Below are 15,192 nucleotides of genomic sequence, written 5' to 3' on the forward strand. Positions count from 1 at the left end.
TCCAACCAGACAACGGCTCAGAACGCTGAAGTGCAGTCAGCATGGATGGTCACGGTCCTGTCATGTCACGAACCCTCGCCACTCTCCTCCTCACGATGGTCATCTCTGACGTCACCGCAGCCGTCGAGGCAACAGCATCATCCTCATCCTCATCAGTGACGTGGGGGGTGATAACCCAGCAGACTGTGACGTCAGCTCTGAAGAACACCAGCAGGGCCAGAGGCGGATTGGGGTGCGTGTCGGAGTGTCAGCAGATGATGGGGTGTGGTTCAGCAGCGTTTGATTCTCCTGCCAACGTCTGCTACCTGCAACCGACACACCGTCACTTCACTGAGGGAGATGCTGGACCACCCCTCAGCGTCTTCGTCATCAACAGCGGTAAAGAACCAAAAGCTTCAGGGACTAAATATAATCATACGAATTTTCTGTGTAACCAACATGGTGGTAAGGGGCGAGGGTAATAGGTTGTGATGGCCTGGATCTAAAGGATTAGATTGATAAAAGGGGATTTAAAGGATCTGATATAATTTCAATGATTGACTCACAGACCAGGGACATACAGATGCCAATCACACACAAGAAAAGATTTTCTATTGTTTTATTTACGATAATAAGGAGAAAAGAGAAGAAGACAATGCCTACAAAAGCTACAAACAAATGCATGTCATCAATACATTGTCAGAAATAAATGCAAGTGGGTAGTGAAAGCACATGTATACACATTACAATGGAAACACTACCACTGGGTTTGGAATAGGCAACAAAATAGCATGAATAATACATAATTAAGCGTGATTACATAACACATACCACAAATGATATTCACGGGTACATTAAAATACTATCGTAAATTGGCCCAGGCTGTGGTGATTTGGTGACAGTGCACTGGCTGACAGTATAGATTATGTGATGCTTATACTGTGTCAAAGTGTAACTAATAAATCAGTTATCTTGTGGCACAATACCGAAATACGGAATAAGCTGTACAGGAACAGACATAATAACAGTACGACAATTACCAGATGTAATACATATCAGGTGGTTTTAAGCAATAACGGATCCTGATCCAACCTTACCTTGTGATCATCCCAACATAGTAAAACACACGTGATAGAAGACCAAACATATTATGCTTGACTGTCACTGTGTCACTCTCTTATATACTGGAAACACTTAAGCTGAAACATCAGTATATGAAGCAATACATGAACAATAAAACAGAATAAGTGCCTTTTATATTAGATATTGACAACCTCAGAGATAAAACAATAAGTCAAGTATCATTACAATAATTGGGAGAGCTAGTATGTGGCTCGACCATTTAGTTGGAAGACAAGTTTAGTTAATGACTTACGAGTTATCTGGGTGATGATGAATGCCTAACGCACAGCTAAATATGGCATGTGTTCTACATTTAGATTGAACTTCCTCCACTGAACGCCGGATACGGAAAGCCTAACCTTTAATCAGATACATCTCACCACTATGCCTGGGCCAACTAGTGTACAGACAAGAAAGAAGCATCATCCTTAGACTTCACAGAGATCAACTTTGTTTGAAACAGGTGAAGAAGGAAAATATTAATTAAGCACCGACACTTTTCGGCACTGACTGTGACGTTCGAAAGAATAAACAGTTTTAATGGCCTACGAGCACATCATGTCAACACGACGGTAAGTTACATCAAGCATAATGAGACCTGTGACTCAGTATTCATCACAAAAAGTGGTAAAAAAAAAAAAAAAAAAAAAAAAAAAAGCCAACGTATCTGTAACAAAATCTATTATTTGTATGATTCTTTCTTTTTTCTTTTTCCTTTTTTTTTCTTTTTTTTTTTTATCTCAGTTTTCACTTCTTTCCGAAATCTATCAATGAATAATATACTAAATGCCATTAGTATTAATAACGGAGAGTGAAATGTAGATTGGTAGATAGACAGGTAGATAGACAGATTTGAAGTGCATTTTTTCATACAGTTTAATATCCGTTTTGCATGATGTGAATGAAAATATTTACTATTCACCGTTTACAGAGTTGTAAAGTGCCTTTAAAATTAAAAAAAGAAAAAAAAGAAAAAAAAAGAAAGTAAATGTGTTGATTTTATATGTTTCAATAAAGCCAGTCTCTGTAATAACTGTGTTAATAAAGACAATTATGAAGTGATACACGTGACAAAGTCTGTTTACAGTTTCAAGACATGGGGTCAAGAGGCTCTTAGCTGATGGACTGGTATATACTTAAGGTCTATTGGTTAACATAATATCTCTCTCGCGCTCTCCCCACCCCACCCCCCACCCCCTCCCTTCTCTCTCTCTCTCTCTCTCTCTCTCCCATTTTCCACTTTTGTTTATGATTTGCTTCTTTTGATTTTGTCCCTCTTTTGGGCAAGGTCTGGATGTGAAAAACGCATGCAAATGGCTTATCCTTTTCCCTCGCGAAATAAAGAAATTACCTTGACATCTCTCTCTCTCTCTCACTCTCTCACTCTCTCTCTCAAGCAACCTTAGGCTACAGTTAATTCCACAAAAATATCATAGACATCCATCTCTGTTTCGACTTTCCTTGCTAATGTCATCAACAAATGAAACCATTGTAAAACAGTTCGCTATATACTTGTATAAGGCATTCAAAATCCGCAGTTTGATATGTGATTAATTGTGCTTTTTGTGTGTGCATGTGCATTGCTAGAATTGTAGTTAAATGTTTTCTGTTCCACATTGTTCTGGAATGTAACAATTTGTGTTCACTGATCCCCTTCAGGAGGGGCTACGGCCTTTATTGAATAAAAATGTTCGTTCGTTCTCTCTCTCTCTCTCTATCTATCTATCTCACTCTCTCTCTTTCTACTGTCTCCCCCTTTCTCTCTCTCTTTGTATATTTGTGTGTGTGTGTGTGTGTGTGTGTGTGTGTGTGCGCGCGCGCGCGCGCGCGTGTGCATGATTGTGTGTGTGTGTGCATGATTGCGTGCGCGCGCGCGCGTGTGTGTGTGTGTGTACGCGCGCGCACGTGAGAGAGAGTGGAGGGGGGGATGAAGTGAGGGTTGGAGGAAGAGAGAGTACGTGCGCGTTCAGTTCGTGTTCATGCGTGTATGCATGAACATGTCTTTCAGGTCATCTGATCCGACCACTCTTCCTGTCATTACTGTGAGCTTTCCTCACCCCACCTGTCCCTTTTTTTTCCACAGCAGGGGAATGCACAGCCGCGGATGCCCCTGTCACGGCCAACGGCCACGTCAGCACTTGGAGACTGACGTCATCGTCTTTGCAAGGTGACGTCAGCTGTGACCAGACCTACATGCTCAGCGCGGACGTGACGCCTCAGGTGGTCTGCCAGCCGGTCATCGGAAGGTGGGCCGTTCTGACGGCCGCCTCCTGCAACAAGTACTCATGGCGGAATTACACGGTAGTACAAGTTGTATTGGTATTGTTGATCATTATGTTGCTGATCGTTAAATTGCGCCTATATTGTTGATCGTTAAATTGCGCCTATGTTGCTGATCGTTGAATAGCGCCTATATTGTTGATCGTTAAATTGCGCCTATATTGTTGATCGTTAAATTGCGCCTGTTGATCGTTGAATAGCGCCTACATTGTTGATCGTTGAATAGCGCCTATATTGTTGGTCGTTAAATTGCGCCTATGTTGTTGATCGTTGAATAGCGCCTATATTGTTGATCGTTGAATAGCGCCTATGTTGTTGATCGTTAAATTGCGCCTATATTGTTGATCATTAAATCGCGCCTATGTTGCTGATCGTTGAATAGCGCCTATATTGTTGATCATTAAATCGCGCCTATGTTGCTGATCGTTGAATAGCGCCTATATTGTTGATCGTTGAATAATGCCTATATTGTTGATCGTTAAATTGCGCCTATATTGTTGATCGTTGAATAGCGCCTATATTGTTGATCGTTGAATAGCGCCTATGTTGTTGATCGTTGAATTGCGCCTATGTTGTTGATCGTTAAATTGCGCCTATATTGTTGATCGTTGAATAGCGCCTACATTGTTGATCGTTAAATTGTGCCTATATTGTTGATCGTTGAATAATGCCTATATTGTTGATCGTTGAATAGCGCCTATATTGTTGATCGTTAAATTGCGCCTATATTGTTGATCGTTGAATAGCGCCTATATTGTTGATCGTTGAATAGCGCCTACATTGTTGGTCGTTAAATTGCGCCTATATTGTTGATCGTTGAATAGCGCCTATATTGTTGATCGTTGAATAGCGCCTATATTGTTGATCGTTAAATTGTGCCTATATTGTTGATCGTTAAATTGCGCCTATGTTGTTGATCGTTGAATAGCGCCTACATTGTTGATCGTTAAATTGCGCCTATATTGTTGATCGTTGAATAGCGCCTATATTGTTGATCGTTGAATAGCGCCTATATTGTTGATCGTTAAATTGTGCCTATATTGTTGATCGTTAAATTGCGCCTATATTGTTGATCGTTGAATAGCGCCTATATTGTTGATCGTTAAATTGTGCCTATATTGTTGATCGTTGAATAGCGCCTATGTTGCTGATCGTTAAATTGTGCCTATATTGCTGATCGTTAAATTGCGCCTACGTTGTTGATCGTTGAATAGCGCCTATATTGTTGATCGTTGAATAGCGCCTACATTGTTGATCGTTAAATTGCGCCTATATTGTTGATCGTTGAATAGCGCCTATATTGTTGATCGTTGAATAGCGCCTATATTGTTGATCGTTAAATAGCGCCTATATTGTTGATCGTTGAATAGCGCCTATATTGTTGATCGTTGAATTGCGCCTATCTTCGGTCAGAAACCAAACACAAATCGCTCAGTTCAGTTCAGTTCAGTTACTCAACTGGAAGCGTCACAGTGTACGGACAAATCCATATATGCTTCACTACATCTGCAAAGGAGATGCTTGATCAGCAGCGTAACCCAACGCGCTTGGTTAGGCCTTGAGGGGTGAAAACACACACACACACACACACACACACACACACACACACACACACACACACAATGATAATCGAAAGTAAATTTTGATATGAAAAGTTGTTTTCTTGCACTTGATTTCCCCCTGTCCATGGTGACAGCACGTGAGAACATGTGTGCAGCCTAGATGAGGAGTCACGCTTCAGGGTCACATTACGGAATGGTGATGAAAATAAAAGATAAAAAGAAGTGGAAAAATATGAATAGAGCTTGTGCTGTCTATACGATGTTCATCAAACAGTGAAGATCATGGTCAAAATATGCATGTATGTGACACATACATACATACATACATACATACATCTAACGTAAGTACTTAAGTATATATAGTACGAGTCACACTTCAGGATCACAACATGGAATGGTGATAAAAAAAATTTTAAAGAAATTGAGAACATTTAATATGAATATGTACGTCCATACATCTATTCATCCATACATCCGGATATCCATACATCCGTACGTACAATACCTAGGTACGGAAAGAAAAGAAACGGTTGACACTTCCATTCCACTGTTTACAGCCAAAACGCCTGTCTGAAGGAGGCCAGTACTTCCTGCCACGTGCTGCCCACGTGGGCTGGTGTCTGCGACTGAGGGGCACGCCCATGGCGGACACCTTGTAAGTTCTGGATCATACCACGTTAGATACCACGTAAGTTCTGGATGACGTGGAAACCGTTTAGGTTTTGGATCCTAACACTGCAACAGATACCGTGTGAGTTTTTGGATCACTAGTACCACAGCAGAAACCATGTCAGTTAAGGATCGTACAACGACATATATATCGCCTACCATGTAAGTTCTGTATCATTCCATCAGTGGCAGACACTGTGTGAGTTCTAGATCATATAACACAGCAGACACAACTTGAACGCAAATTCATTCATGCTGACCAGCTCACCCTCTGGTCTCGCGGATAACGTTTTCACTACGACCACTCTAAACGCGACGATGACATATGACGATGACAATTACGAAGATGGTGGTAGTAGAAGTAGGCCTACCGGTATTGTTGATCGCTAAATAGCGCCTATCTTCCGTCAGAAAACAAACACAAAGCACTTAGTTCAGGATGGATGGGGATCCTTTTAGGTTTGGGACCACGTGGCAACGCTGTACTTTGTGCGGCTTCATTCCATGGTATATCCCGGCCTCAGTCTGGCAATGGAGATACAGATACAGCTGTGGTGGTCTGGAAATTTGAGCAACACTTCCCGGCAAACACGCTTGCTTAAAAGTGATTGCGGACTTTCGACGGCGTGGTTCCCAGTCTTCCATTTTCAGTTGACCCAATAGCAGGATCAGCATAAGCATAGCATATTCAACTCTGGTGCAGAGTACTAAAAGTTTTCCGCCTTACATTTACCCCATGGGGTGAGTTTGACTGTAACCCAAATTATGTCCCTTGTGGGTTCTTCTGGATCACACTGAGCAGGTTTCCCCCACTGATCTGAAAATACCGTTTACCCCCTCCTGCCACTTCCCCAACATCACTCCCCCCCCCCTACCGCCCCCCATTCCCGCCCCCTTTTTATGCTTAAGTTTTACCCATATTCTTTTTATCTATATGTGTGCATGCGTGGTGTGTGTATACCTATGTGTGCGTGCATGATGATGATGATAGTGTGTGTGTGTGTGTGTGTGTGTGTGTGGTGTACGGGCGCACACGTCCTTTTGTACACTATAGATTAACTAACACTCATTAATCGCGCAAGCAGTCAGTCCAAACTATTTGGAGATCTGTGATTGTCTCATCCGTCGAGAGGGTAAATCCAGTCCGTTACACTGGCGAAGGGCCGAAAAATGATAATAATGATGATGATGATGATGATATGGATACAGGGCCTATCCTCGGTCAGAGATAAGTTCTGAGAGTTTCAGTTACAAATAAGGGGTTATTTGCACAACAGGCTGCCTACCTGGGTAGAACCAAGTGACGGCTGCTATTGGTCACACATCATTCGTTTCCTGTGTCATTCAATCAGACTTCAGGTGGGCACGTACACATTCCCACTCACAGACATGTAGCATTTTCCGTGTATGATCGTTTTGTTTATTTTCCCCGCCATGTAGGCAACCATACTACGTCTTCAGGGGTGTGCATGCTGGGTATATTCTTGTTTCCACAACCCACCAAACGCTGACATGGATCACAGGATCTTTAACGTGCGTATTTGATCTGCGTGCGTATACACACGAAGGAGATTCAGGCACATGCAGGTCCGCACATGTGTTGACCTGGGAGATCGTAAAAATCTCCACCCTTTACTCACCAGGCACCGTCACCTACTGAGATACGAACCCGGAACCCTCAGATTGAATGCCCAGCGCTTAAACTACTATTGCGCCCGTCAACATCTCAAACTGATAGGGCTCAACTGACAGCGAACTGCGCCACTATGCCAGGCTGCGTAGGGTGACACGTGAGGTAGGTCATTGCTGGGTCACTGAGGGGTCATGAGGGGTCACTTGCGAACCACGCAGAGTAAAGACTGACAACATTCCTGTTCCACGTTTTACCTGTCACGTGCGGCTCCTGACCTCAGCAGGCAGGCAACTTTCCTTGACTACCAGGAGGAGGAGGTGGGAGAGGGTGAAAATAGGCTGGAGACAGACAGAGACAGAGAGAGACAGACAGACACAGACGGAGAGAGAGACACACACACACAGAGACAGAGAGAGTTGAGGGGAAGGTGAAGAGACAGAGACTGACAAGAACAACGAAGAACAAGAACAGACAAATAGCATGTGTTACTGCAACAAATGCTTGTCTGGAAGGGTAAATATTTCTGAAAAAAAAAGAAGTTTTATTTGTTGTCGTAGCACCTGCAACACAATATTTACAAGTCTGTGTGCTGCTAGTTCATCCTGTTTCAGAAGATCAGCAAAGCAAAGTCATGACCCTTGTCGAGTCTTTTCTAACACACTGTTACAGCACTGAATTATTGCAGTTTGAAAATAGCTTTTGGAAAACAGTTTACGTTAACTTTAACCAGAGGGTAAAACCAGTCCGTTTCACAGGTCGGTGGGACCGAAAAGTCAATATCTGTGATTGATATAATACAGGTCTACTTACCGCGAACTCCGCCACTATGCCAGGCCCTGTAGGTGGGGGTGGGGGGTGGGGGAGTTACACGTGAGGTAGGTCATTGTCGCTGTGTCCGTGCTGGGTCACTGAGAGTTTACTGAGCGGTCACTGACGAACCACGCCAACTGAGTAAAGACTGACCACACTCCTTTTGCCACGTGTCACCTGTCACGTGCGCGCCACTGCATGGGCTCAGCAGCCAAGCAACTTTCCGGCCTTGACTGCCAGAAGAAGGAGGGAGGGAGAGGGTGAAAGTAGGGCTGGAGAGAGAGGTGGTTGGGGAGACACACACACACACACACACACACACACAGAGAGAGAGAGAGAGAGAGAGTTTAGGGGAAAGTGAAAAGACTGAGACAGACAAAAAAGAACAGGAACACACAAGTAAACACACACACACACACACACACACACACTGGGCAGAGAGAGAGAGCAATAAACAACCTCAGCAAGAAGTGGGCATTAACATGCTGAACACCGGCATGAAGCCATCATCTTCCGTTCATCCCAGATATAGGCCCAGGGCAGGGGGAGGTGGGGGTGGGGGGCCGGGGTTTGGGGGACGTTGGATACTTATATAACGCCCTAACGCTCTAAGCGCTTTACGAACACGGAGTCATTTGCACAACAGGCTGCCTAAACTGGGTAGAGCTGACTGAAAAATCACCCTTTAACTCTTTTCATACGAACGGCGAAAGAGACGACGTTAACAGCATTTCACCCCAATTACCATCATCAAAATATTGCAAGCGGAAGGCTCTTATACTGAAGACGTGAATGTTGACAAAGAATATCACAATTCTGACGACGGAAGCTAAAGGTTGGGTCATTCAGACACCCACTGGACATCCGAGGGGTCTGTGTAGAGGAGAAGAGAGGACTGGCCGTACTGAGTGAGTTAACCACCAGACGCCGTTACCGAGATTCGAACCCGAGACCCTCAGATTGAAAGTCCAAAGCTTTAACTACTCAGCTATGCGCCTGTCGCTATGTTACTGGCGGTCAGCGTGAATCCAAACTTCAAAGTGAGGCTGTACTGTGCTGTGCCATGACACTGAGACCAGGATCAGTCGTCAGTCATGCTGCCGTGGTATGTTGCAGTATATTTTGTCGCCGCCGGGCATATATTTCAGTGTCGCCGTCGACAATGATTCTTTGCAACTAATATCTCTACTAAAACAACTTCCGACGAACAAACTTGACCTTAAGGGTGTAGGCGCCAATATGTCGTTTAACTCCAAATCCATCTGATTCTGTGCTGATCCTCGCGGTATATGTTGTCGCATGTGGCACATAATTGTCGACGGCGACGATTTATGTCGAGAGTGTCACAACAACAACAACAACAAAAATTGACTGCACGGGCGAAAAGATGATTATGCCGGCAACAAAATACAATTGACAAAATGTGTCTTGAGTCTCGGAAATTATTATCGCCGTCGACACTTGATATATGCCCTGCCGCAACACGGTCCCAGCCAACGCTTGTATAACTTCACCGCTGAAGCCCACTGTGTATGAATGACTGCGTCAGTACACGCTTGGCACAACCCAAAGCAATTTGTGACTTACCGTTATCATTACTCGGTGAAATAGTTCTTTCATTCTAAACATTGACATACTCCGGCATCCGCTTGGCGTCAATCATGTAGACATCATTTCGCTAATGGTCACTTCAGAATGACACAGTTCAAAACTAAGGAAGCTCATTTTAAGTGCGTTCGTTATACGCTTAATTTGTAATGGAGAATCATGTAATACGTTAGGAAATGTATGTGGGTGCGTGTATGCATGTATCTATGTATGTATGTATGTGAGTCTGCATGTGAATAAGTCTTCAATTTTACGTCTTTCCACTCTAAGCGATGTGTGTGTGTGTGTGTGTGTGTGTGTGTGTGTCAGTGCGCGCACGAGCGTGATGTGGTTCCAGAATAAAAGTTTACAGCTCAGCACTGCGAACACTGAAGATTGAATAATTATGTCACAAGCAATTAACCGGCTTTCATCACTGGATAGCCACTGCCACCCCACCCACCCACCCCTCCTCCCCGCCTCTCCCCAATTTGTTTCAGATTTTGGTTGGTATTGAAGACCGCTTCTGGAGACATACCACTGCAAGTGGACGTATATTTCAAATATAAGATGTGGAGAATGGCGGCTCTGATGAACAGCAGGCTGCACGGCATATGGAGTGTGTCAGGAGTGATCCTGTCCCACCCTTTCCCACCATTCCCCTTTGCGACGGGGGTCCCATTCGAAGTCGTAATCACCGCGACGTCTCCGTATTTATTTGAAGTAAGTGTTGTTGAAGCTTCTGTCTTTGTTCCTTCTTCTTCTTTTATTTCATTTGTGTGTGTGTGTGTGTGTGTGCGTGTGTGTTGGGGCTCATGTACGTTTATGTGTATTTGACTGTGCTTTCATATCTGTGAAACTGCATGTTTGGTGCATATCTGTTATGCATGTGTGGGTGTATGTGTGAATGTGTGTCTTCATGTTTTACATTTATTTGCTTATTTTTATCATCATTGTTGTCTTTTTTATTTATTTATTTATTTATTTACTGTTACTACTACTACTACTACTACCTTTTTAAAATTATAATTATTATTTATTTATTTACTTATTTATGTACGCTTATCTATTATTTATTCACCTTTTTTTTCTCAAGGCCTGACTAAGCGCGTTGGGTTATGCTGCTGGTCAGGCATCTGCTTGGCAGATGTTGTGTAGCGTATATGGATTTGTCCGAACGCAGTGACGCCTCCTTGAGCTACTGAAACTGAAATTGAAACTTCTTTTATTATTATTTTTTTTTTTTATTCATTGCTTTCTTTGTCGCCTTTCCTTTTCTTTCTGGGTTTTTTTTGTTTTTTTGTTTTTTTTTGTTTTTTTTCTCCTTCTTTTCTTTTCATATCTTTCTTTTTTATCTTTTTTTCTTTCTTTTTTTTTCTTCATTTTGCTCATTGCTGTCTCTGTCGACAGCTTTAAAGTTATATATAATGCGAGGAAATTCTTTCCTTCTTTGCTGGCAAACAGCAAAGTACAGGAGAACTGAACAATTTCTTGGCAAGGCTTGCACTACACTTTCCTTCAGCAACAGGCTTCAGTGCTGCTCACTTTTAGGTGAAAGAAATAAACTAGTAAATGACATAACATAACATAGCATAACATAGCATAACATAACATAACATAAAGGTATCCATTCATACAGCTTTTTCTTTACGTCGGCCAGTCTTTTTGAAAGTCTTCTTTTTTTTTTTTCTTCTTCTTTCTTTCTTTTTTTTCTACATAATGCTTTTGCTTCATTTTCATCTTTTCTTTTTCTTTTTTTTCTTTTTCTTTTTGTTTCAGTGTACGTTACTTTCACATCTAATACAATAGCATAACTGTGACTGAAGTTCAGTAATAAGTCGAATGCATGTGAAGTGTCTTTGGTTTGTCAGGCTGTTTTTTTTTTTCTCTTGTCTATCGTCATTCTTTTAGTGCTTCTGTCTGTCCCACCACCGTCGTCGTCCTCCATGAAGAAATATTGGTGACGATAACAACAAAAGTAACGCTGCTGCTGCTGCTGATGATGATGATGATTTTATTTCTCCCAAGGTCCATGTGGATGGGAAAATCTACGGAGCACTACCGTCGCTGATAAATGTTCAGGACGTCACCGAGTTCTTTTTCGACGGCCACGTACGGATTGAATTCCTGGATCTGTGGTGTTAGATTTCTGTGTCAGCTCTGCATCTAGATCTGACATGTAGTTCCAAATACAATCATGCTGTGCTGAATCACACCAGTCTCTGGAACATATGGAAATCACGCCATGGATTGTAACCTTCAGTGCACCGGTGATTGTGAATATGAATATTATATCAAAGTCTTCAATGTCCTGAAATCATTGCTGTCACCAGTCCGCAAGGAACTACAAGTAAGCTTAACTCTAATGAAAGGACAGACTGCTGGTACTGTCTGAGAATGTAAGATACCAATGCAGCGATAATCATGTCCTGCCTGACGAAATCAATTTTCTCTTTTAATTTCACAGTCGGAAACAATTACTGAAACTAGATTTTAAAGAAAATCCTACTTCAGCTGGAGTGATGGTCTAGAGGTAACGCGTCCGCCTAGGAAGCGAGAGATTCTGAGCGCGCTGGTTCGAATCACGGCTCAGCTGCCGCCGGATATTTTCTCCCCCTCCACTGGACCTTGAGTGGTGGTCTGGACGCTAGTCATTCGGATGAGACGATAAACCGAGGTCCCGTGTGCAGCATGCACTTAGCGCACGTAAAAGAACCCACGGCAACAAAAGGGTTGCTCCTGGCAAAATTCTGTAGAAAAATCCACTTCGATAGGAAAAACAAATAAAAGTGCACGCAGGAAAAAATACAAAAGAATGGGTGGCGCTGTAGTGTAGCGACGCGCTCTCCCTGGGGAGAGCAGCCCTAATTTCACACAGAGAAATCTGTTGTGATAAAAAGAAATACAAATTTATACAACAAATACAAATGTTCTCAACTGATAAACTGGTTCCGCAAAGAAACAATTTTAACTTTACGAAGGTATTGACGTCAAATGTGCAAGAGGACAATTAAAGAGTTTTTATTGTTTCTCTCTCTCTCTGTGCGTGTGTGTGTTTGTTTGTTTGTTGTGTGTGTGTGTGTGTGTGTGTGTAACTCTGCAGTCACTTTCAGACACTCTCACTCCACTGAGTGTGATGTGATGTATAATGCAGTTGACAGAGCAAGCCGAGGATTGTAAAAGGGAAAGAAAAACAAAACTTTCTTCGCATACATTTTCAAACACACACACACACACACACACACCACACACACACACACACATCAATTAAGAGAACAAAGCTTTTTCTTTTTCTTTTTGAATTAATTAATTCCTTTACAAAGTATTTGGACCACATTAGGACAGACTCTACAAATAAATTGGACAGATCTTTTATTTGAAACAACCTTCACCAAGTATTTGGATCAAGTAATGGGCCATCCATGACAGATTAAAAAAACAAAACAAAAAAGAAAAAAAAAGAAAAGAAACATGAAAAAAACTTTTGTGTCAAATACAAATAATTCTTTACCGAGTAACCGGACATGTATTCCTATCTGATTCCAACAACAGAACAAAAGTGACAAGGTTTCCATTGGAAATCAATCTTTTGCCAACTATCGAAACCAAATATTAGGACAGTCAAATAAAATAAAATTTTGCTACAAGGTTTCCATTTGAAACCAATCTTTCGCCAATAATCGAAACCAATTATTAGGGCAGTCAAATGAAATAAAATTTTGCTAACAGCCTAGCCGACTGCAAGGATCCGTTTCAGGGATGAACATGTTGATGTTCTTAAAAACTAGTTGCAGGGAACTTTTAAAAAAAACAAAAAAAAAAAAAAAAAAACCCAACAGCAACAAAAACAACAAAATGTTATTATCTTCATTTTCACGTGAGATTGTGTTGATTCTTCAATTATTGTATTTTTTTATGAATTTTTGAAATTCTGGGTATTGCGAAATCTGAGGGGATACCAGTGTCTATGTATCTAGGGAACTTCTGGAAATGAAGGTGAGACTTATGGCTGGGGCGATACTGTCAGCACAGTTCTTTAGCACTGTGTTTTGGGATGCTGTCTGGGCCTGAGGCTGTGTGTGTGTGTGTGTGTGTGTGTGTGTGAGAGAGAGAGAGAGAGAGAGACTGAGAGAGAGAGAGAAATCTTTGTTCGAATAAACAGAGGCATTAATCATTCGTTAAAAAAAAAAAGAAAAAAAAAGTAATAGTAAAAAAAACAACTAAACAAATAAAAATGAAAATTATACTACTAACACTATTACCAATAATAATAATAATAATAATGTAGCCGTGTTATAATAATAATAATTCTTCGGGAACCGTCTGTGTTCAAGTGAATATGCGCCACTAGGTTATCAGACGTATGAAATATGTTCATGCGATAAGCACGCATAGTCACCAGTTGTCACACACACACACGCGCGCGCGCGCAGAAAGAGAGAGGAGAGAGACTGGAGAGAGAGAGAGAGAGAGAGAGAGAGTTGAATATACGGTTGAACTGAACTGAATTGAATAGATTTCATTTTCTGAGGGTAATAGATAAGCAAGACAATGCTTTTCTTTTCTTCATCCAACCCTCGAAGGGGAAACAGCAACATAAAATAAGGAGGGGAATCTTCATATCAGTGCAGCATCGATGCATATCAGTCATAACTAAGTCACGGATTCATGAATGGTAATTTGACACTGATTTGCAACACTACATAGAGGAGAATAAGAGGAGCGATATATTAGGGGACCAGACAGAGAGAGAGAGAGAGACAGAGGGAGAGACAGAGGGAGATTAATAATAATAATAATGGATGCTTAAGCGGCACACTATCCAGAAATCTGCTCTAGGTGCTTTACAAAACACTTTTGTTAACCGATAACACATTACATCAATGTTACATACACACATCAGAATCACGGTGACTACACACACAAACACACACACACACACACACACACACACACACACACACGCACTGTGACACACACACACACACAAACACCGGCTGCATACATACATATATCGACTAGTAACAGCTACCCTCAACACATAGAGAGTATAAAACATGAAAATTGATATTGGTAAGATACTGATTAAGCAATAAAACAAATCCAAACTGAAATAAGCATGCAAATGTCATAAAAAGAACAGTGATAGAAATGATGCCATTGCAAAAACGTGTATGCCGCGCACATTCGCGAAAACCGTATGTAAGATTATCATTATTCAGTAGACGAATAAAAGAGGGATGGGGAACTGACTGGTGTGGGTGTGGGTGTGGGTGTGTGTGTGCCGTGCCACGATGTGTGTGTGTTTGTGTGTGTGTGTTTGTGTGTGTGTGAAGAGAGAGGGGATAATAGACAAAGAACGAGAGAGAAAGAGAGAGAGAGAGAGGGGGGGGTGGGGGGCGGCAGGTATATAGAACGACTAAAATTAATGAGAGGGAGAGAGGCGATATCAATCCAAGTATAGATAATAATCATGCCAAACTCAGGCTAAAACTACAGAGAGAGAGATAGAGAGAGAGAGAGAGAGAGAGCATACAACCGAAACAAAAC

The 15,192-nt window shown here is 41.9% G+C and overlaps 1 protein-coding gene across 1 annotated transcript; it reads left to right on the forward strand.

Annotated features, from left to right (window-relative positions):
* The first annotated feature begins 41 nt into the window (after window positions 1–41).
* Window positions 42–12,123, forward strand: LOC143298612 (uncharacterized). Its single transcript, XM_076611493.1, has 5 exons — window positions 42–378; window positions 3,185–3,402; window positions 5,501–5,598; window positions 10,143–10,365; window positions 11,671–12,123. The coding sequence occupies exons 1-5, from the start codon at window positions 42–44 to the stop codon at window positions 11,785–11,787; spliced, it is 993 nt and encodes a 330-aa protein (XP_076467608.1). The 3' UTR covers window positions 11,788–12,123.
* Window positions 12,124–15,192: the final 3,069 nt, after the last annotated feature.

The sequence above is a fragment of the Babylonia areolata genome, chromosome 24 (assembly GCF_041734735.1).
Source record: "Babylonia areolata isolate BAREFJ2019XMU chromosome 24, ASM4173473v1, whole genome shotgun sequence".
NCBI lineage: Eukaryota > Metazoa > Mollusca > Gastropoda > Neogastropoda > Buccinidae > Babylonia > Babylonia areolata.